Source organism: Calonectris borealis, chromosome 12 (assembly GCF_964195595.1).
Source record: "Calonectris borealis chromosome 12, bCalBor7.hap1.2, whole genome shotgun sequence".
Taxonomy (NCBI): Eukaryota; Metazoa; Chordata; class Aves; order Procellariiformes; family Procellariidae; genus Calonectris; species Calonectris borealis.
Window position 1 is genome coordinate 3271284 of NC_134323.1, and position 23117 is coordinate 3294400.

Genomic DNA, 23117 nt, shown 5'->3' on the forward strand with positions numbered 1-23117 from the left:
TGCTTAAAAAAAAAAAATTAAGGGCTGAGATAAACCCTGTGAGCAAATACTCTGTAGATAATACCGGTCATTAATACTGAAGAGCAGAGACCAAGCAGAGTTGTTTTTTTCCTGAGGGCTCTTTGGGAGCTGCAGCAGTCCTGACTTTTGAAATTTGATACAACTGTTTTTTTCCTCTCATCTTGCCAAGCTCAGTGGAATCTCGTTCAGCTACTCCACTTGGCCAGACTGTCTAGTATACTAGTGCCATGCTTTTGAGATCATTACCTTTCTTTTGTTATCTTTTTAAAATTATTACTTTTCTATTTTGTAACTGTGCTAAGTACATTTTTATCTTAATAGTATCATATTATTCTTGGATTATGGGAAAGGAAATAAGTTATCGCATCTTTTCATTTAATTTTGATTTGTTACTACCTTACTCCTCAAAAAATCAAGTTCAGTTTTTATTTATGTGCGTATTTAAAATACATAGTATAGAAAATTGTTTGGAGATAAAAAGTACAGTAGAATATAACCACTTTTTTACTAGCTAGAGAAAAAAAGATTTGGGGAAAATATTTAAACTTCTGGGTTGGAATCAATAATGTAATGATAATCTGGATAAGAAAAATATGCACTGCATTAGTATTCTGTTCAATGAAGACTACTGAAGATACTGAATCCTATTCAATATTCAGCATTTGAGTTCAGGCAGAAGTTGTCTGGCTCTCCACTTGAGGGAAAAGTAATAAATGCAAAAGCAAAATGTTGAGCGCCATGAGATCAATGTATTTCAACAATAGCTTGAAAAGTGTTTATTGGGGAAGTTGATCATATGAGTAAGTTTAGTCAGCCACTGTTAGCAAAATACTTGTGCAATCTGAAAGTCTCACTTCAAGTTCCATTATAATCTTGTGAAATAGGTCTGACACTGGGATAGAGGGAGGAATATATACAGAATACTCATTACTTACTACCAGTTCTTAAAAATCCAGATTAATGTTGCATTAGCTGTAAAGCATATATATTTGGTCAGATCTGTTCTAACCTCACTTAGTAATATGGTTTAATACAACTGGAAAAGAGTATTGAATCGCCTGTGACCATATTCAGTATTGCAAATACTCCATGGATGTTGAACTCATCCTCAGACTAACAAGGAAGGGGAAAAAACTTTTCACACACTATTTTAATATGTTTACCTAAAGGAATTTCTAGATAATCTTTCATTTATCAGAACAACATTGATACATTGAAATGAATTATGTAATTGTTTCTTTAGCTTCAGGATAGTTGCAGATTGCAGCTGATGAGGGGTAACGTTAGGAAAATAGGCATGTAGTCAGAGAAGGGGAAAGTCTTTCCATCTTTTGAAACAGTGTGTTTAGAACATCTGTTTCCTACTGTTTTGTTTAAACCAGTGTGTTTTCATTACCCGTGTATTTTGCTTAGTTTAACCTAAGTATTAGTATAACAGGTAAGTGCATATTTAGATTATAATTTAAAATCTTTGAAAAATGAATTAAACTAATATTGTTCAAATAGTCTTTTCATTTTTCTTTTTTTCCTCCCTCCTCCCCCCCCCCCAGGTCTTCTAACATTTATAAATTGTGCCTACGTTAAATGGGGAACACGGGTGCAGGATATATTTACTTATGCTAAAGTCACTGCTCTTATTGTCATCATCATAACCGGACTTGTTAAAATATGCCAGGGTAAGCTTATAAAATTAAAGCAAAGGTTTTTATTTATCAGTTAAACTGGGTAACTGGTCTAAAGACTGTAAAATACCTCTGTATGTGTTATCAAATGCCTCAGTACAAGCATAATATAACCACTCTGAAAATGCCAATAATACCAATATTAGGCATTATCATGATACTATGTCATGAGAAGCTATCCTATCTCAGTTGACTTTGAACTGGGTAAAAGAAGATAACTGATTGCTCAGCAATGTTGTTCAATTTACAGCCTGCAGTATGAAATAATAAAGGAAACAAAACCAGCAAAATACAGAGCTAGCAAAATACGATGGGAGTGGAGAAGGCTGTAAATTTCTGTAAGGAACATAGTACTTTACAATGAGATCAACTGATTTTTTTTTTTTTTTTTTTTTACAAAATGAATTTTGTGCAAGTCTAAAAGTGACTGAACTTAAAGTAAAAAAATATTTGTAAGAACATGTAAGTAGATTTGTGAAACAGCAGCTCTTTTTTTTGCTCAAATCCTAAGTTCCATTATAGCTGTTGAGATTTAGGAAGTTGCTAATTTTTTTTTTTTTTTTAAATTTGTGTGTGTGTTGGACATTGTGCCTTCAAGTTAGAGGAATTCTGAACTTAGTCTTGTTCTCATCCCTTCCTTTGGGGAGAATTTATTGATGTGTGAGCTTAAAAAAATTACCCTGCTTTCAAAGTTCTCGTAAAGGTCTTTCCCTGGCAATCTGGCAATTTGTGTCCTTTGCTCTAATCCGTTATTGTTGAAAGTCCAAGAGCAAGGTAATTATTGTGAATGGATCAAGAATATGCATATGCGAGCACCGTGCCGCAATGTTTAATCCTTAGCATATCTCCCATCCCTTGTGTAGATGCTGAGCTTGTTCACTACTAACTTCCTTGACATTGTCTCCCTTCTAACTCAGCAGTTACTCTGCCTATGCCTGTGCCAAGGGAACAGCAATGTCTGATTAGGATAAAAAAAGAAGTGAAGATATTTTAGAGGCCTCAAATAAAAAAAAAAATTCTATGATACTGTTTGCCTGGCCAGTTTTGATGAAGTCTAAACATTTCAGGATGCATAGTACAGGGCACGTTCTGGAGTTACATCGTTAATCACCTTTCTGTATTTGGTGTTTTTGTGTGTGTGTGTCTGCATACGTAAAATAGTCTGAATATATAAAACTGCCATTGATGAGCTTGTCTTGACTTGCTTAAAGTCAAAAGATGGCACAAGTTCTCACAAATACTGGTGCAAAAAACCCATACACTTTTTCTCTTAGCTTGGGAAAATTTTATCTCAAGTAACAATAATATTTTATGTTCTGTTAATTGTTCTCAGTATTGTATTTTTAATAGCTAAAACTTAAGCATCCCTTTAGTGGTTTGGGTTTTTTTGGTCATAGTTATCTAAAATCAACTGTAATCTTTGTTTTCTGCATAGGTTAAATGAAAATTTAAAAGGATATAGCAGGATAGAATGGATTATTTTATAAATATATATGTTATAAAAAATAACCTTAGCCTGAGTACTGTCATTGCCAGTTATTTGTAGCTTAGTCTGAACTTTCTGAACTTTTTGTGCCATTGTGGATGAACTAGGTGTTTAATTATAGAACAGTATCATCCACAGAACTTAATTTTTAGTAGTTTAAATGCCTTGCTTATTCTCATGGCTGAAGCGCAGAGTAGAATTGGAAAAAGGGCTTAATAAGCAGCTTTGAAAGAATTAGGGTTTCTGATTTTTTTTGTATTTGTGTGCCAAATTGAAAAAAAATTACTTGGTGTATTTTATTATCCTGTACTTCATTGCATGTCTTCCACACACAGGACATTCATCGCACTTTGAGAACGCTTTTGAGGGATCCTCTTTTGATATCGGAGACGTTTCCCTCGCACTCTATTCTGCCTTGTTCTCTTACTCTGGCTGGGATACGCTCAATTTTGTAACAGAAGAGATCAAAAACCCAGAAAGGTAAACGATTTGAGCTTGCTAAACCTGGATAGTTCCCAAGTTGCTTGTTGTGTGGCTGTTTTTCACTAATGCGTTCTGAGCTTATACGGAAATGAGTAGAACTGCTTATACTTGGATGGCAAGGCTGTGAACAGTCACTAGCAAAGATTTACTACTTTTAAACTCCATTAAAAGTGAGAAGAAAAAAAAAGTAAGGATGAATAAGTCTAGATGATTGCAGGATGCTGTATGCAGTGCTTGGTAAGCTTTCAGTTCAAGATGTTGCTACTGTTTATTACAATAGGTGTTAATATTGCAGTGAAACAGTTACATAAGCGTAGTCTGTGCTGTGTTTGTGCAATAATTCTGATTTCATATTTAAGAATGTTATCTTTTCCATGAATTTATGCTCTAAAAGTGTGACTGACTAATCTCGTTCAGTTGTGAGTCTGTAAGCAGACGGCTCTGTGTTAAAAATAGAAACCCATTTGATCATTTTTACCTCCTATTATAAGCAACAGCTCAGATTGCTACAAGTGAAAGATAAAGAATGGAAGAGAGGTTTTTTTTTAAATTCTCCCAACTGATGTTGACTTTTGCAGTTTGTTCTGTTACCCCTGAGTTCTATGCTTTGCATTTATTTAACCAGGAAAGTTATCTATTAAAAAGATAAAATAGCAAGTAAGTATTTTAATTTTAAAAATAGCTATTTTTAGTCAGACTGAATTTCAGGTTGACAGTGTTTCCGTAAATTGTCTTGCAAAGATTTGTTATATGTATTCAGAGGAGACGTACGTTTTGTGTTTGCATCAGTCATTTGGTCCTTCAAATTGTTTTTTTTCCGCTGAAAGAGCTCCCTTTTTGAGTGCTGTTACAGTGCCTTTTCATCTTTTTAAAGTTAGTGTATTGTTCTGTGTTATGAGTTGGATAACTCTTGTATTAGATGTATTGTTTTGAAAAATAGTTTTTCTCACAGGATATTCAGCTGATGAAAATTTCTTTAGATTCATTTGCTATTTATAGGCACTATATCAGTGCCTAATACAAGCTTCGTTCTTGGTAACAATTGTAGCTGATAAAGTGAACTTAAAATTTCAGCTTTCTACATTGACAGTTCTTGGGAGTAATGGGATGTTCCAGTAAAATTCTGTAAAATTACTCCAAGAATTACATATTTTTCATATTCACTTGATTCATAGTGCCCTCATGCTTGTCCAGTCAAAAGTTGCAATCCACAAGTTAAATTTGAAATAGTCCATTGGCTTTAATCTTGGGTGATGCGAAGTCCTTAAAATGCCATTTCAGCTTTTTGTTACATTATGTAACATTTCTGAATTAATTTCTAAGTGGTTTTCTAATCCTGTTCCTTCTCTGCGCTGAGGTTTACAGGTCTCACAGTTACTGTGAGTGTGCAACCTGGAAGCAGAGTCAGAACTCCCAGTTACTAATTTACTCATTTATATGGAGGGGATGTGGTGTGTGTTTGTTTTTCTGCTTCCACAGTATCAGATAGACCCAGCTGGAGTTCTGGGCCTCAGGAAATTTTTGAGGAAACTTCCAAAGTGCATTTCATTTTTCTGCTTCGTTGGGTTTTTGTAGGTTTTTTGTTGTTGTTGTTGAAAACCGTGTTCATGGCAAATGCTCATCCATGTCACCATGCCGTGTTTGATTTCAAACTGGGCAAATGTGAGAGTAACACCCTCAGTTCTGCTTTCCCTTTTGAGACATTTGAATATCCCTGCAAGCTTTGGGAAAGAATAAGGCTGAGAAAAGCCGAAACCTAAAATTAAAAGTTTGCTTCTGCTTCTGCTTCTGCTCTGCAGTTTCTCCCTGTGGAGCTGCAGACTGAAGGCTGTGAGTTTATCTCAGCTTTAAATTAAATCTTGTCTGTTTACATCTAGAGGTTTGCAGTGTTTTCATGTTACACTAGACTTTTTCTGTATTACTTTCTAGACGTGTGTTTCCTAGTAAGATACACCACATCCAGAGATTCACAGCTGTGCAGCAATTTTGGATCTGCCCTCTGCATCTCTATTTTCCACGTTTACGCAGCCCAGTTAGTTTGTTCTCTGCAGTGATGAGTGCAGATGAGAAGATCAGGGGTTTGTTTTGGTTTAGTGGATCTCCCTGCATCAGTTCTAGAAGTAGGTGCTAGAAGAACAGCAGCATTCCCCAGGGAGAATGAGTGCAGTGGCTGAGAGCTCTGCCCCTTTGGGTTCTAGTTGTGGTAATTAACAGAGCCAGTAGGAAATAATTTAAAGCATGTAAATTTGAAGGCTATTATTACTGATCTGGAAACTGATTTGAAAAGCAGTTGCATAGAATCCCTTTTTACACATAATTTAAGTTTTAAGTTATTGCAAAAAATTTTGTTTTTTTCCAGTATTCTATATTAGAATTTCTAGGTTTAAAAGAAACCAAACTCTTCCAGAGATACCTATTTTGAAATCTTTATTCTGTCTTCATACCTTTTATCTCTAAGGTAAAGGATGCAAATAAATAAGTTTATTCTGTTATTAATGGAATTTTTTTTCCTGGGTTGTGGGTTTGGGGTTCTTTTTGTCTTACAGGAACTTGCCACTAGCTATTGCAGTGTCTATGCCAATTGTGACTATTATCTATATTATGACCAATATAGCTTACTATACAGTGCTGGATGTCGAAGCCGTTCTTTCTAGTGATGCTGTGGCAGTGGTAAGTTGGCCATGTGGTATTTTGCTGTATTATTCACTTTTAACATTTTAGGGATGCATTTCTTTTTGAGGAACAAAACAGGAAAAATCCCTAGTTTGTTATAGTACTTCACTGAATACAGGAGGACAGAACACTCATCATGAATAATTTAATCTTAAATAGAAAAGTAGGTAATGAAATAACGTACAATAATAATATATTATTAGATTTATTAAAACAAGCACAGATGCATCTTGTTAATGTATTTTGCAAAGATGCTAATTAGACTTGTGCACGTTAAGCTGATTGTAAATTAGACTCATTAGTACATAATTTTCTTCTCTCTTCTTTCATGCTGCAGTATTTAGAAAGCTGGAGCAGTACGCAGAACAGTGTTGCACTGAGCTACATTCTATTGAGCTAACAATTGATGCAATGCATATCTGTAAATGGATGTGTTGCAGCTCAGCTATGACAAAATTTAGCTTTGCATCTCCTTTTTAATAAGTTAAATCACTGTCTTCCCAGCATTGTATTAATTCCAACAACTTTCAATATTTTGAAATTCATTATTTTTGTATATGGATGAAAGTTTGAATCCAATTAAAATATATAAGCTTCTTAAAGTAAAACCTGGTCAAAACATGTTTATACATAAAGCTAATCATTAAACAAAAATGAAGGGTTTTTTTTGCCCTGTAGCTAGTGAATTAATTGGATAGTTCTGATTACTATATCCTTTAGACTTGAGACTTGGAAAATCTAATCTTCTTTTTGGTTATTTAAATTGGAGGAAAACAAATAGCTTTCCTCCCTTTTAGATTCCCAATTGGCTTCTAAAATTTAAGTAGTTAGACAATGGACAGAGAATTTTAAATACGTCAAAATGAAGGAAGTATTCACTCTGTTCCCACGGAGGATTACTATGATTAAAAAGTGGCTTAGCAAATCAGCAAACTCTTGTTTCAGGTATTTAGGCAGATGATTCAGCAAAAGCACTTACTTGACTTTCTTTCGAACTTGAGAAATACTTATATTTAATGAAGCTTTCAAAATAGTTTATGGTTAATGTGGGCTGTGACTTGTTATTTTAAATGTGATTATGCAGATGTTTATTTCAAAATGTATTGAAAATACATAAATTTTAATTCTTTGCCTCTTTTTAGCTGGAATATGGAAATACAAAGTTGTCATAAAATATATGGTGAAAAACTTGGTAAAACACTTCAGAGTGAAACAACACAAGACAAGGACAGAAAATATTTAATTTTGAATCAGCATATGTTAAGGGGTAATAAAATCTCCAGGAATATTTATTTCTGTTGTAGGCTATGGTATCCCATATAAAGTACCTTCCAGTGACTCATAAAGGAATTTTAGTTCTTGTCTAGAATTAATTAATCCAGACAAAATTAAAAGCCAGTTGTCCACTGTCCATCCTGACATCTGTAAAGCAACACACTGTTGTTTTTTTCTAAAAAAGACTTGGAAAATACACTCCGTTGACAGCAATGAAATTCTGCAATCCAGCTTATCCCCTAAGAGTATTCTGTGCCTACTCTACTGCTCCTGGCCTTTGTCATCACAGAGGTTTATACAGCCGTTTGGGATGGGATCAGGAAAACTGATCCACCCTGGGAGATTGGGGGAGTGATTCACTGTGGGCCTGTCCAGTGTGTGTTGCTGTACACAGCAAGTGGTAGCACTGCAGCAGCAGCGGGTAGCCAGAAAAAGGAGGGACGACGGATGCCTGAACCTTACTACGCATGTGAAACCCAGGCCTAAATTTTTGTGATTTTATATACACTTCATTTAGTTGTTCTTTGACATTGTTGTTGACCAAAAGTGAGTATATATTTATTTTTGTGTGTGTCTATAAATTTATGTATATACACGTGCTGTGTACTTTTACATGAAACTGTAATACTCAGAACTGGACAGATCAGGACTTCCGCTCTAGTATAGGATGCATCAGGACATGGAGGAGAAAAAAGGAAGACTTAAGAATGATATCAATTCTTAGTCAATTAATTGCATGCAGAGATACTGGGCGACCAGGATAAGAATGAAAAAATATGTTTGTGATTTCCAAAGTTATTAGGGGATTTACTTCTTGCACTAGTTTTAATGAAACTTAACGGAATGAATGACTTTGGAAGTCTAGAGCTGTGCTTTTTCACTAGATCTCAGGATTGCCAAATACTTGCGCTTAAAAGTTTAACTAATGTTCTATCTAAAGGCATTTTTGCTGAGATGTCTCATCAGCTGGGAAACAATGGTCTGTTGATTGCCACTACTTATATCCCTTTTAGAATGACAAGGTGAAAGTGCAGCTGAAGTTTAATACTTAACACATGACTCATTAAAGGTTCTTCTTCATTGCTGATATGAATTTAACTGCCCAGTTTTATGAAACCAACTTTAAGCTTGACCTACTAATACATTAGCAAGTAGTGTGGGCCTCTGGAAGGATGTCTGTAGAGTGGAACAGTTGACACTGAGGACCTGACATGCACACTATACATCCTTCAGGGGTATTTTACTTTGGATTACCTCTCCTGAGGTCCCGTGGACTGAATGCTTATGTGTGGTTGGATTGCAGTAGGGGAGTGCAGTAGGTATGCTCTTAAAGTCCCTCTTCCAATTTAGCCTGTTCTAAAAGGGAAGTTTCCTTTAACTCTGATGCTAATGTGAACCAAAAAGCAGTAATTGGCAATAATTGGGAGAGTTGCTTCAAAAGTGTGCTTGCGGTCAAAATTAAAACACTCATAATGCACCCATAATTTTCTAGTGAATAGAGAAAAAAAAGAGCTAATGTCTGTAATGTTCTGTATTTGAAAACCCTTCTATAATACAGAAATGTAAAAATCTTCATGGTGAAATTTCTCTGGGTGGTGGAAGAGAATTTTATCCTCAGTGGAATCTTTAAGAAGACTTAGGGCATTGTGGTCGGTGGATCAATGAAGAAAGGAGATGAGAATTAAGCCATTCAAAAACTAATCTGGTGAAAATGAGCTGCTTTGATCTGCTCACATATTCTACATGTGATACATGATACAGATTGCTATAGTTTCCTTATTGCCTGCTATGTAGTTTTAGGGTGAAAATTGCAATAATGATTTTTTAAAGAAACATAGTAGTAATATTGCTGCATTTTAGAGCCTTTTGTGTAGCAAAACAGCAGTTAAATTTAATCTTTCCTCGTTGGTATTTTGGGAAGGAATGGAGTAGCTTTCTCCTATTCATTTCAGTCAAGAGACTTTGAGCTGGAAGGGGGAGGGAAGCTATTTCCAGTTTCTAAATGGTGAGAGTAAAAGTTATCAGTGAAAGGAATACTAATAATAGTGTATCTTTGCACATCACCTTGCATACTCTTTTTCTTGGTGGCTGGGAGGTGAAAGAAGTCTTACCAAGGGATGATACGGAATAAAATGATAAAATGTCCTTCTTTTACTTCAGTATTAGCTTCATTGTGGTATAGTCCCAGTGTTGGGGCTAAGAAACTGATTTTTTTAAGCTCTTTTTTGCTGAAATAATTTAGGTAATACAGCAACAACTAGCTTAGAAGTTCTGCAAATACTCTTCAGATGGTTGCCAATCATGTAAAAATCGCTTCCTTTTTCAGATTCCTGTCAGAGTTTCACAGTTGACTTCTGCTTTACCTCCTTATACAAACCATCACAACCCATAGTGTTAAGTTTTATGCATATGAAGCAGTTACTCTGTAGCACAAACACACTTAAAATAAATAAATAAAAGCAGAAATTTTATCTCACCTTCCCTTGTCACTGAACATCTATTTTTTTGCATCTGAGAGAGCCGTTGTGTTTTTTGTTTGTGTGTGGAGGACAGCTGGCTCCGCAAGCACTTTTTGGGCTGCTTCATCTTCTAACAGGAAAGAACATACTGGCTGCCAGTGCATAGCTTGTTACCTGCTTCCTGTGTTTAGTCACGGCTGAGGTTTTTTGATTGAGTTCATACAACAGGTGATATTTAGCAGCTTACTTCTTTTACTTGGAAAAGCTAAAAATGATTCCTGGTTGTCCTGCGTAGCCGGCTGTCATCTTTCTTGGAGCTGTACAGCTTTGTAGATTGGGGATAAAGATGACGACTTCAGCTGCGTCTTTGAATACCATCTTGTGAGTCCAGCATCGATCAATCCAATTTACCCTGGTATACTCATATTCTAGAGTAGACTTGCTTTCTTCCTCAATGAAACAGGAATGTGGGAGGCTGTGTGTTCTAGCCATTTTATTCTTCTGTGGTGTATAGTTTAACAAATGATGCATCTCTTTCTTCTGACGGAATTCAGCCAGAAATTCTTAAGTTACTGTTAGACCTTTTGGGTATTACTTCTCTTCCTTCATTTGGCCAGTCACTGGCTTCTTTTCTGAAGAGGAAAATCTGCTTGTCTTTGGCTGCCAGTGTCATGTCCACCTTCTTTGCTTGCACTGGCACCTTCCTTTGGATGAAATGCACATTCTGTACCTTATAATGGAAGAAGTCTTCATTAGGGACAGGCAGCTGCTTTTAGAAGAGAGCTGTTTAGTGAGTCATTTGCCTTTTTTCTTGGAGCTAGCTGTAAGTCACTACCAACGCAGCGCTCCTGCTGCCAGTTATGTAAAAGTTCCCTGGCTTTGGAGGCCAAGCTGAAAAGTTGAGCCAGAACAGAAAGAGTGCTACATAATATTTTCAATATGAGAAAGATAAGAGACCTTGGAAAACATTGAACCCTTATTCTACAGCTAGCTATTAAAAATGCTAAGAACAGGATAAACACCTGAGAAGATTTAGATGAAGTATCTTCAGCACCTCCATGAAGACATAAACGAAACTGTTTTACTGTTGGAGCTGGCATCTGTAATCTTAACGTGGGCCATGCAGAAGAGACCTGTACATGCAGTAGATATGCAGTATATTAATGCAGTAGAGTAGTGCTGGTTTCTCTTACCATGAGATTATATTGAGTGACCTAAAGATGAGAATTTCATGCTGGACCTTGTACTGCACTGGAACCTTTTTCTCCAAGAAAAGACGTTGCAGATCATACAAGGAGAGAATTATGTCTGTCTGAGTAGCATCAATCAACCGAATGGTGGTTGAAACAACAATTACAGGAAACCTGAAGATTTAAATTGTTTTCTTGTACAGCTTTACAATTTTCTGTTTCCAGTTGATGTGCACTCTCTTTCCTTTCTTTGATATATGTGACGTTAAATCTAATTTGGTCAAACTGAACAATGTTATACAATATCTTGACAAATGTAATCTATGGCAGTGGAAGAAAACTTCATCTCCTTAGTGGCTTTTTTGGATGTGCGGCTTCCTGATTGCCATAAATCATAGTTTCTTTGTTTCCTTTAGGAATTACCTCCTTAAAGGCCTGAGAAGCTAAAAATTGAGAAAACAGACTGTAGTTCTGACTGCCAAATCTTCCTGTAATGTGGGAATGTATTTATGCTCTGCCTCAAGAGAAAAGTCAAAGCAGAATTAATTGCACTTCCAAGATACTAGTCAGATCGTTCATATATATTAATCTCCTCGCCAGGGTAAGAATGTTACAGAACTGAGCCTGCAAAAGCTCACATGTGCGATAGGACCTTGAAATGAGCTACATAAAGAGGCTCTGTAGATGCCTTTTAAGCCTTGCTAGAAACACCTCATAATCTTTGGGTATGGTTTTGTTTAAGTTTCTTATTCATGTTAGACTACATTCTCTTTACATTTATCCATCTGATCAATACTGGTTTAGTGCTTTGCCAGCCTAGCATGTGCTCGCAGCTCCATATGCTCTCAGTGTAGTCTGGCATTTTTTGTGTGCCTCTAAGTGCACTTTTTGTGTGCAGCTAAGTGTGATGAAACGGCTCTAATCTTGTGATTTGTAACATAAATGTGGGTCTTTCTAATCGTCTGTGTGTCTGAACTGCTGGGTGTGAAGGAGTATCCTCTGTATTTTGTTGTGGCAGCTCTTTGTGCGGGGCAGTTCCCGCTGCTTTTAATTGAACCTGTTTGTACAGAACTGTTGCTTGGACCTTTAAAAGGACAAAAAAGTGTTCTTGCAAACCATTCACAAATTACCAGCTGATGATCATGAGATCAAACTAACCCAAGATAAAAATAAAATGTAGTTAAATCAGTCATTCATGTCTTGAAACAAAGCTGTAATTCAGTTTTTGACCATTCTTCTGGGAGTAATATAACATTTTAGTCATGACAAAATGAGGGCAGTTCAGCTGAGAAGCGCATAGCTGGAAGCTTCTTCCTTCATTATTATTCCCTCTCAATGGTTTGGGGAAAAAAAAAATCAGAACTAAGGGGAACAATTCCAGGTGCATGTCTTTCTACAGTGTGTGTGTATATATGCATATCTTACATGTCCAATGGATGGGAGGGCATAAAAGGACTTTATCTGTAATTGCAAGTGCTATATCAGCCACTGAATTCTCTTACTGTTTCCTAGCTGTTAGAAGCAGTTATAGTTCAAGTCTGGACTACAGGACTTGTCAGACTATAGCAGAGATGACAATTTAATCTCTTAATCCTTCTTGCTCTTTAGACTTTCTCAGAAGAAACCTGAGAAGAAGTCCATCCCCATAGTGGTGGCTTTCTCCTGTTATGGTGGACTAAATGCTTCTGCTATAGCTGCCTCCAGGTAGGCTCCTCTGTCATCCTCCGCATACCCTTGCAAATGCTCCATTCTTTCCCCTGTTGCCAGCTCATTTGTTTTTATAAATGCACTTCACTACTCCCAGAAGTAGTGGTAGTTAAAGTGGAATTGGTCAAGTGCTCAGATCAGAGCCGAGGTCTGGCTCATTTGTGGAGGATCCATGATTGTACAATTGCGGTTTTAGCAGAAAGCAGCCACTAACTCTTCTCCTTCCCCCCCCTTTTTTTTTTCTCTTGGTACGGTGCACGTGGTGTATGTACTTGATAACTTGATTGCTTTTTGCACTTTTCTCTGCCCTTCTTTCTTACGCAAAATAACCCTCTGACATATGCACACAGTTGAATGCTTATTGTGGCCACTTATACTTCAGTAACACTGCAAGAAACATTGTAGAGATCTTGGGTTTTCTCATTGTTCACAAGAGAGTATAGCTCAGCTTTGGAGAAGATACTTCTTGGCATCTATTAAAATGGGAGTGTTGAACGATTTATAAATGTATACTCTGAAGTATAAAAGTGTGCTTATTGTCTGAGTAGTGATACACGAACTTGGCTGATTTTTATGTTAGAAATGAGGGTGAAACCCTGTCAGAAAACACCTGCGTAAGGGCAGGTGGGTCTATACTTGTCATGTTAAGCTAGTTAATATCTCTAGAAAGTTTAGCCAACCTTCAGGTACCTTTCAACTTTGTTTTGCTGAAAGATCATTTTGCAGGTAGATCTATTTGGCAAACCACGCTGAACTTTCTAGATCATTCTCAATTAAAATACTCTTTTGCCTTATCTCACTTAGGGAAAAGTTAAGCTCTTGAAGTTAATGCTCCACCCTTTGCTCTCTCAGGAATCCCAACTACAACATTAGAAAGTACATTGGAAATGACGGTGTTTGGTGAAGGCTGTCACTAGGTTCTTCTCTCTTTCGAAGAGGCTGACTCGTACAGATCTAGGGAAATTAATTATTTGACTTTGAGCTGGATCAACAGTTGTTATACATCATATAGCTTGCATCCAGAATATATTGAATTTATAACATCTTGATCTGTGTATAATTTGTGGCAGTGATACCATAGCTTTGCCTTAACTCTTTGTGATTTTTACTGCTTGTATGAGTGATTGCTGTTTTTCCAGGATGTGTGAAACAACGTTAGCATATCTTAGAAAGGTTGGATATACATTATAGGATGGAAATGGCCTTTGAGTTAGTCCCACATCTGGCATTCCACACTGGCCCATTTCAAAATGATGTTTCAAAAGGAAATGGGAAATGCTTGCAAAGAATAAACGCCAACCTGCCTTTTGAGGGAAAAAGTTTCTCCAAATGACATATTAGCTAATTTGCATCCTGCAGCATAAGATTACATTCATACATTTTCTCTCTCTTCTTTAACTTTAGCTGTTAATGTTACTTACCTAAATGCTTATCCTTTAGGCAACCTTACTAAACATCTTAATTCTCTAACATCTTGTTGAGTGACTTCTGTATCTTAGCTTTGTATATTTAAAAAAAAATCCTCCAGCAGTTTTAACTTTGGTGTCTAGTCATTTCACTTGCTGTTTGGCTTCAGAAATCAGCAGTCCAGGTTTAAATCATCCTTTAAAATATTACAACAATTGCCTATTAGAATTTTCATCTTGTCCTCATTCTTACTTGTTCTGGAGAAGTTGTCTTAATTCATTCACTGGATCGTTATGAATTACGTTCTACTTTGGGAGACCAGGTTTCTCAGAGCTGCATTTAGATCCAATAAGGATCTGAGAGAAGCACTGTGGGTTCTAGTAATTATTTATTCTTGAGCAGCAGAAATCTTTTATATACAATAATGTAAATTAATTGTTGCTTGTTCAGTTTCAGTTGACTGAAAATGGGTAATCCATGGTATATAGAACACATTTCTTATGGCATGGTCTTCTGCTAAACTGATGTTCTGATTTCAGCATGAAATAGAATTCATACATGGATTAGTTCTTTTATACTTTTAATTTTTATAATTTCTGTGGGAATCTGTGTGTGTGCATTTTTCCACCCCTGTATTGAAGCTGTTTTGAGGGAAGCTATACTAATATGTATAAACTAAAAGAGCTCAGGAAGAGATGTGCTTTGGTAAGGATCAGGGTGACTAACACAGTTGATGCGTTGACTTTGAACCTTTTGGCAAGGTTCCCATTGAAGTGATTATATGCTCTTGCATTGTCCCTTAGCAGCAGGAAATCCTATCTGCCTTTGCTGAGGCTCAACTAAATTACACAAAAGGGTAGAATAAATTTTGCTTTTTAGTGTAGATGATGGTGTACAGCTAAGCAGAGTTGGATTCTGAACCTTAACCTGGATAACGTGCTGAACAAAGCACTTACTTTGTCAACCCAGACAAAGAACAGGAAACTTCAACCAGCCAAGCTTTATTTTATGTCAGTAAATTTTTCTGCATTTTATGGTTTGAAGATTGACATTATATGCAGAGTTTTGCCTCATGAAAGTCAATCATTCATTTCATGAAAAAAAATCTATATTAGGTCATTTAGGCTTTTTTGACCTACAAAAACATTCAGAAAACAGATCATAATGCACTGCTTTTGGTGATCTTGTTCCTGGAGTAATTAAATCAAAATTTGACCACTGTTAAATCCAGATAACTTTACATGCTACAAAAAAAAGGCCAGTTCTGAATGTTAAGCCACTTTGACTGAACTTCTTAGCTCATAAACGTTATGGTGAAGACCACTAGTTTAAAGGGGAGGTCAAGGGGGAGGTGTTTCAAAATACTAAAACATTAAAAACTGAAGAAAATTTTTGTAATGGAAAAGACAGACCTGCAGAAAGCTGAACTAGTATATATGCTTTTTGTGTTGAGGATCTTGAAAATGATAAAGCAAGAGAGAGCTAAGAAAGTGATTTAGAGAAAGGTTCATTAAAAGGTTTAGATTACTGCTACCTGCTGAGGTGTAAAGTGTTCTAATACCCACAAAATCTTTGGGGTTTGTTTGAGTACCACTTATACGTAAGTATGTACCTTTCTGTTTCTATAGTGATTTCATGCTGTCTAATATAGACATGATTCTTTTGCTACCATGACTGTTAGTTTGCTTCTGTAAAAGAAATCATGGAAGTAATTTAGCTATCAGTAGGTACAATTGGGATAGGAAGTCTTCCACCCACGTCTTCTGAACACAGCATGAGTGGACTTCTGCTTAACTCCGAACATGCTAATGTTCAGACATGTACAATGCTCAGACCGAGATGGGATTTAGAATAGCTGTCAGTCTTCATGTATTAAATTTCTTGATTTTTCAAACATTTTGTCTGATATTCTAAGTCTCTCTCCCTTTTTTCTCCATCCAGGAGGTTGAACAAAATTGACCAGGACAGTATCTTGCAAAGCATTACCCATTTTCATTATAGGTCCCAGATCACTGGCAATTGGTGACTCTTACCACTTGCTTTGAAACTTTGATGCTCCTGGCTTCTTCGTTTCAGAGCTCTGTCACGGAAAGTCACCACAGTTGGCCTGCAGTATTGTCTAGCAACATTAACAAATGACTGCTAATAAGATACTTGCTCTGTCATTTGCCATGTTGTGAGAGTAGAGCCCAGAGGCCCTGCTGGGGGAGCTAAAGGAAAAGGTGATATTGCTTAGGAAATTGAAACAGAAGGAAAACAAAATAGATTCCTAGAATAGTGTCTATAAACAGTAAGTGTGATGGTGGCTATGTTTATCATCTACAATATGGCACTTCCCTTTTTGGATATATAATAATATTTTTGTCCTTTATTCTCTGTAGACACTATGTTACACTTGAGTTCTGTAGTTCAGTTAGATAATAAAATATACTAGGATTGGTGAGAAAATTCTAAAAACATTTTGTTTTCCTTTGTGAGCATTATTTTTGTGAACAGAAAATGTGCATTCAGGTGCTTGGCTGAAGAAGTTTGTGCTTATTTAGAATCCATAAATAAATAAAAAAGCTGTGTGCTTCTTTGTGCTGCATTATGGATTGTCCTTACTATATTGCTATTTTTCCACACAAAATTATTACAAAAGCTTTGATGTCATTGTTTTACACATGCTTTGTTGGAGATATTTTCATGTTTCCTTTTTCTTTTCCCTTTTATTAGACATTTGCTGACCAGGTATTTGGTATCTTCAGTTGGACAATTCCCATTGCAGTAGCCTTCTCTTGTTTTGGTGGACTTAATGCTTCAATTCTAGCATCATCAAGGTAGTGCATGTCTCTTTCTGTTTGACAAATGCTCATAAGTATTTTTACAGTTACCGTTATGCTCATCTATTATGAGAGTGGCAAAAATACTTTTGTAACCGAACTTATAATGAATAGCCACAATAAAATAACAGACCTAAATAAACCTCTGTGTGTGTACATACACCCTTAAACACTGCCTTACTTCCCCAAAGCGTTCCTAGCTGTATGCAGAGTACAATTAAAAATCAAATGAATGTTGCCTGTGTGGTGAGTTCTCAGACCTTCTGTTTATTTGGATTGAGTTATCTTCCATTTTATTTGATACAATAATTCTACCAAGTTCATGTTTCCAAATGTATTTACTTAAAACTTACTGACTTTCCAAAATCAGTATCTTTAAATTTTCTTCCAAGTAAAAAGTTTTAAAAGTTGTATTGCTGTTAAGCTGCAGTCAAAAAACTTAGGGTACAATACAGAAGCTTTCCTCTGAGCACTGATTATGGATGTGACTAGTGAAAGTTTTAAATAGATTTATTCAGGCATTTTAACATCCTTCCTGTCCATTGTATGTATGCACAATGCCTCTGTACTGAGAACAAATATGAACATGAACTGGTGAAGTAGTCAATACAGAACAATTTGCAGTTGATAATAAAATTATGTGTGTTTGGTTTTTGAGCATGTGGTTGAGTGACCTCTTTTTAGAGGCCTGGTGATCTCTTCTGGTTGGCATTGAAAATTATTCTGCTATAAGCTGGAATGTTTTCAGCGCTAGCTTTTAGAATTTTTTTAAAACAATAGAAATTTATTTCAGTTACTGTAGATATTTTCTATTTTACCTGTAGGATTGTTTTCTAAAAATGGGTGTTAACAGCATGTTTCTAAAAGCTTATATATCTTTTAATGGTTGTTTTACAGTACATCTTTACCGGAAGGGTTGAATCCATGTTCCAGTTCAAAGGATAGAAATTCAGTGGTGTAAATACTTATTTTGACTGGTATTGTTTTTTGATATTCTGTAATACATTCTCTCTCACGTGTGGCCTCAACATCTGTTTTCTGATTTGTGTTTTTCAGGCTATTTTTTGTAGGATCTCGAGAAGGTCACCTTCCTGATCTGTTGTCTATGATCCACATAGGCAGGTTCACACCTGTGCCAGCACTGCTCTTCAATGTAAGTTATTACTGCTTTTCTTTTCAACTGTTCAGATGTCACTATATGAATTACTTAAAGGAAGACTTTAAAAAAGCACAAGAGAACTTCAGATTTATTGTCATTGAGGTGATTTCTGAGAGTGAATTTTGAGAGGCATAAAATCATGCCAAACACCAAGGTGTAAAAGGTGTTGCTTTCATACAAAAAGCAGCATAAGCAGTAAGTTTCAAACTTCTGTTGTTCATCTCACTCCTGTTCTTTTCTGACAGTGTGCTATGACCCTTATTTACCTGGCTGTAGAAGATGTCTTCAAGCTTATTAATTACTTCAGTTTCAGTTACTGGTTTTTTGTTGGTCTGTCTATTGCTGGGCAATTATATTTACGTTGGAAGGAACCAGATCGACCCAGGCCTCTTAAGGTAAGATTTAATTATTACAGAATTGTTTAAAATCCCTCTCTTTCACATAATGTAAAAGTAATGTCTAATATCTGGACCATACATGTTATGCCTAAAGGTTACAAATTGATCAGGACACAAAACATGGCTTTCATTTTATGTTGTACCATGAAAACTAGCTTGTCTGTTAGATAAGAATAAGTGATTATGGTAATAGTATACTCTTTTATTGTATGTTAGTTCAATCAGTAGCCCTTCTCTCTGTCAACTGGAGAATGTCGCAATAGGCTAAGATAGTAGTCAGCCTTTTTTCTTGGATTAGAAATCTCAAATTATGAATGCTTAAATCGACTAACTCTGTCAATATGGACAACATTTAGCTCTGATGGTGTTTTAGTTCGGTATCTGATCCTGTTACCACCTTCTCATACTTAAAGTTGATACGCTACAAAGTCATTCTTGTTTCCTGGGATTTATTAGATTTGTCTAAAACCACTTCATACTGTTATATAGTTTCTTCCAACACAGCAGAGTTACCATACTTGATTACTTTTGCAATTTTTAGCAGCAGTTCTGTGCAAGAATTATTCTGCAATTTGCTTATGGTTCCAAATAGCCAGATGTATAAGACAAAGAGCAGATAATTCCACAAAGTGGGGTTGAGAGGGAAAAGTCTGTAATTCTCACCAAAACATTTTTAACTGTAGACAGCAAATATTTCAATAACATTCTGTTCTGTTTTTTTCTGTCTCTAGCTGAGTGTGGCTTTCCCAATAATATTCTGCATATGTACAGTGTTTCTGGTGGTAGTGCCACTCTACAGTGACACTACAAATTCATTGATTGGAATTGCCATTGCTTTATCTGGCGTTCCAGTCTTTTTCTTGGGAGTCTATTTACCTGCATCAAGGAGACCTCAGTTTATCAACAAGATTTTAGGTAAGTTTCTTTATGATGGAGGTGGTGTTAGGAGAGAGGAAAATTAAATAAGTGCATCATCTCGGTTTGTTGATGAAAAGGGTTGTGGTCAGTTGACCCCAGCCAGCAGCTAAGTACCCACAGAGCTGCTTGCTCACCAGCACCCCCCAGCAGGATAGGGGAGAGAATCGGAAGAACAAATGCAAGAAAACTTGTTGATCAAGATAAAGACAGTTTACTAAGTGAAGGAAAGAGGGGAAAAACCCTGCTGCTGCAAACGCAATCACTTCCACTTCCCACAAGCAGACCGATGCGCAACTAGTCTCCAAGCAACGGCCACCTTGGAAGACACCCTCCAACACATGCACACACTTCTTCCTCTACCCCAGTTTTTATTGCTGAGCATGACATTATATGGCATGAAATATCCCTTTGCTTAGCTTGGGTCAGCTCTTCTGGCCACCTCCTCTCTGAACTTCCAGCCCATCTGGTTGCAGGGAGGGCAGAGTGGGAGGAAAAAAAAAAGCCTTGATAGTGTGCAAACACTGTTCGGCAACAGCCAAAACATCGGTGTGTTACCAACCCTGTTTGAGCCACAAATCCAAAACACAGCACCATATGGGCTGCTATGAAGAATGTTAACTGCATCCCAGCCGGACCTTTAAAGGGGTATACTGATTTTATGTATGTTTTTACACCCAGATTTTACTTACTGTATGTTTAAAAGACCATCCACTTTTCTACAGATTTTATCCTCAGTCTTTTTCTTAAGCAAGGTTGATGACTGTTAAAGGGCTGGACATTTCTGGTAATGCAAGCTAACTTTCTTGCTTTACTGAATCAGTTGTTTGAAGATGGATAGATTTTATGTCAGTCACAGATGGAATTTTGCCTTCTGTTGAATTGCTGCAGTTAAATTGTACATTTCTCTCCAGCAGTACGCTGTTGTCATTGTTACTATGTGAGAAAACCATGATGAGGGATGTGGAAAGGAAGGTTTATAGCATAATCTTAGAATGCAACAGGATGTGGTGCTGCAGCAGCTAGTGAATATATAAATACTCAGTAATCTTGTCACTTTCCTGTGTGCTCTTTGAAGTTGGTTTTTTTTTTTTAATTCTACCAATTTTACACTCTTAATTATAGAGAAAAAAGATTTTGCTTCAGTTACTTGGCAGGATGCCTAAGAAGAAAAGCACCCTAGGATAGCAACAGAACAGTTTTAAATGTTATCTGTTTTAAAAAATTGAGTGGAAGACACTTTTTGTATTAACTTTTATTGTTTGTTCCCCTTAGGAGAAGTGAGGCAGCATTCTTGACGACTAACTTTCAGTAGTCAGATACATGACGTGTAATTAGCCTTGAGATAGGTGGCTATTCTTCTGATTTATCTTCAATTTCCTATGCAGGTGCAGTCACACGAAACATGCAGCTGCTCTGTTACTGTGTTTTAACAGAGATGGACACAAATGAAGAGAAGAAGTTAGAAATCAAATCCAACTAAAATTTCAAAGCCATTACAAGAAACAGGAGGGAGGATAAAGCAATTATGACAACAAAAGGGAAGAGATGGAACTGGAAAAAATGGGAAAACTGTTTCCAGTGGTCTTTCAGAAACACTGAAAATGTACTTACTTGCAGTTGGATTCCTACATAAATCATGCCCTCGCGTCACCCTCCTAAACTGTGGCATATTTTCAGGGCGTGTTTTCATTGGATAATGATTACATACTCATTTCAGGCACACAAACTATGCATCAATACTGTTCCTTCTTCAGAATTGGTATTAAAATGGTAAGAGCTAATGGATCAAATTAGATTTCTGCAGAACCAGGTGGCAAAGTAATGCATTTTTAAGTTAGACTGAAAACCACTTTGACTCAAAAGACCAAAAGTCTTTTCCAGCTTAATTCTGATGGATGTTTGCATGAAGTGATTTGCTGTGCTATCTCAGTTCTTATCCCAGAAGACAAGTGGTCACAACAAACTACCTAATTTGTCATTATAAGCAGAAAAATGAATAAAGTTGTGCTATATTATTTAAAGACTGAACCAACCTTTCTCCCTTAAAGATAAGTATTTTATTCCGTACGCTATGTGGAAATGTGGTATCTAACTGATTTGATTAACATTTGATGATTCTTTCCTGTTAGCTTGTTAGTACTTGGTCAACTTCTGTCAGGCTTTATGAAACTTCCAAAATCAAAATGTTCGGTTTGAAGCTTTTAACCATTTGTTTCTGAACTGTTTCAGTGAACACACATTAGCAGTGTTACCTCAGCAGTCAGAAAATACCCTTTCTAAATTTCAGAGCTGTTCACTAGAAAATGACAATCCGAAAACTCACAGAACCAACCACTTTTTTTCTTCTATAGCAGAAGTAGAGTTCTGTGGCAGCAACCCTATCTTGAAAGCTAAGTAGCAGGGAGAGAAAACAGGAATAAAACCGGAAATAACAAGTAGTATTGCAATACAGACTGATGCTAATTAGTAGTATTTCTAATTCCAAAGCCATAAGCCTAACATCAGGACACTTTGATACTGAATTTTGGCGCAGCAGAAGATAACGTGAAGCCAGCCTGTTTGGCTAGCAAAGTGAGATATACTTAAAAAAACATACCTGGAATTTTTATCTTAGTTCAGAATGTTTACCTCAGTTACCCTGAGTTTGTCCACATGTGCATTTTTTTGTGCATTTCAGTTGAACTAAATCTTGTAATCACAAGAATATGGCTGAAGCAATGCACACTTCAAATGCTGCACCACATTTGCATCAGCCACTTGAATAATAATGAGAATATTTGGATTCTTGTACTCACTCCCTGACCAAGGTTAACTTAAACAAAAAGCTACAGATAATGGCAAGTGGTAGTAGATGGTGAAAACTAAGATGAAATGGAGTCTTGGGCTACCTTTGTGAAGCAGCATTGGGACTTAAGATGATAGTTAAATTCTAGCTGAGGAACTTTGTGCACAGTTGGCACAGGCACATAAACATGTAGGGTCTTCTCAGTATTTAATGAAAATTAGCATTTAGCTGTTATAATACAGCTTTTTAGTCTTTCATATAATTAGAATGAATTCAGTATCTAAGTTGAGACATCTGTCCAGTGGGCAGCATAACTTTAACAGGCTAGGGTGGTGGCACAGGTTAACAGCCATATTAACCTTTCTGTGAAACCAAGGAAAAAAATATTTTGCCCCCACTATCTTGACATCACCAGCCAGAACTAATTGACCTGAAGTCACTGCTGCAACCTACAGCTCATGACTGACATAGATCTAACATCCTATTAGCTATTTTTTACAGACTCTAGGAGAGTCTGTAAAATATTTCTAGGAGAAATATTTTGTGTGTCCAAACAGGTAAGATTAAATTGTTTTAAAGATGAATGCAAGTTAAAATGCTGACATGGCTTCATCTGTACCAATTCCTATGATCTTAAATGAGTAAAGAAAAC

General features: G+C 36.4%; 1 protein-coding gene across 1 annotated transcript in view; it reads left to right on the forward strand.

Moving 5' to 3' along the window:
- The window catches only part of SLC7A6 (solute carrier family 7 member 6), a 30231-nt gene extending 8530 nt beyond the window's left edge, over positions 1 to 21701 (forward strand). Inside the window, exons 3-10 of the mRNA XM_075161061.1 lie at positions 1572 to 1697; positions 3525 to 3669; positions 6219 to 6342; positions 17099 to 17202; positions 18262 to 18358; positions 18610 to 18759; positions 19494 to 19677; positions 21066 to 21701. Coding sequence (XP_075017162.1) covers positions 1572 to 1697; positions 3525 to 3669; positions 6219 to 6342; positions 17099 to 17202; positions 18262 to 18358; positions 18610 to 18759; positions 19494 to 19677; positions 21066 to 21160 — 1025 coding nt within the window. The 3' untranslated portion in view covers positions 21161 to 21701. The remainder of the gene's footprint in view (positions 1 to 1571; positions 1698 to 3524; positions 3670 to 6218; positions 6343 to 17098; positions 17203 to 18261; positions 18359 to 18609; positions 18760 to 19493; positions 19678 to 21065) is intronic.
- The last annotated feature ends 1416 nt before the right edge of the window (positions 21702 to 23117 follow it).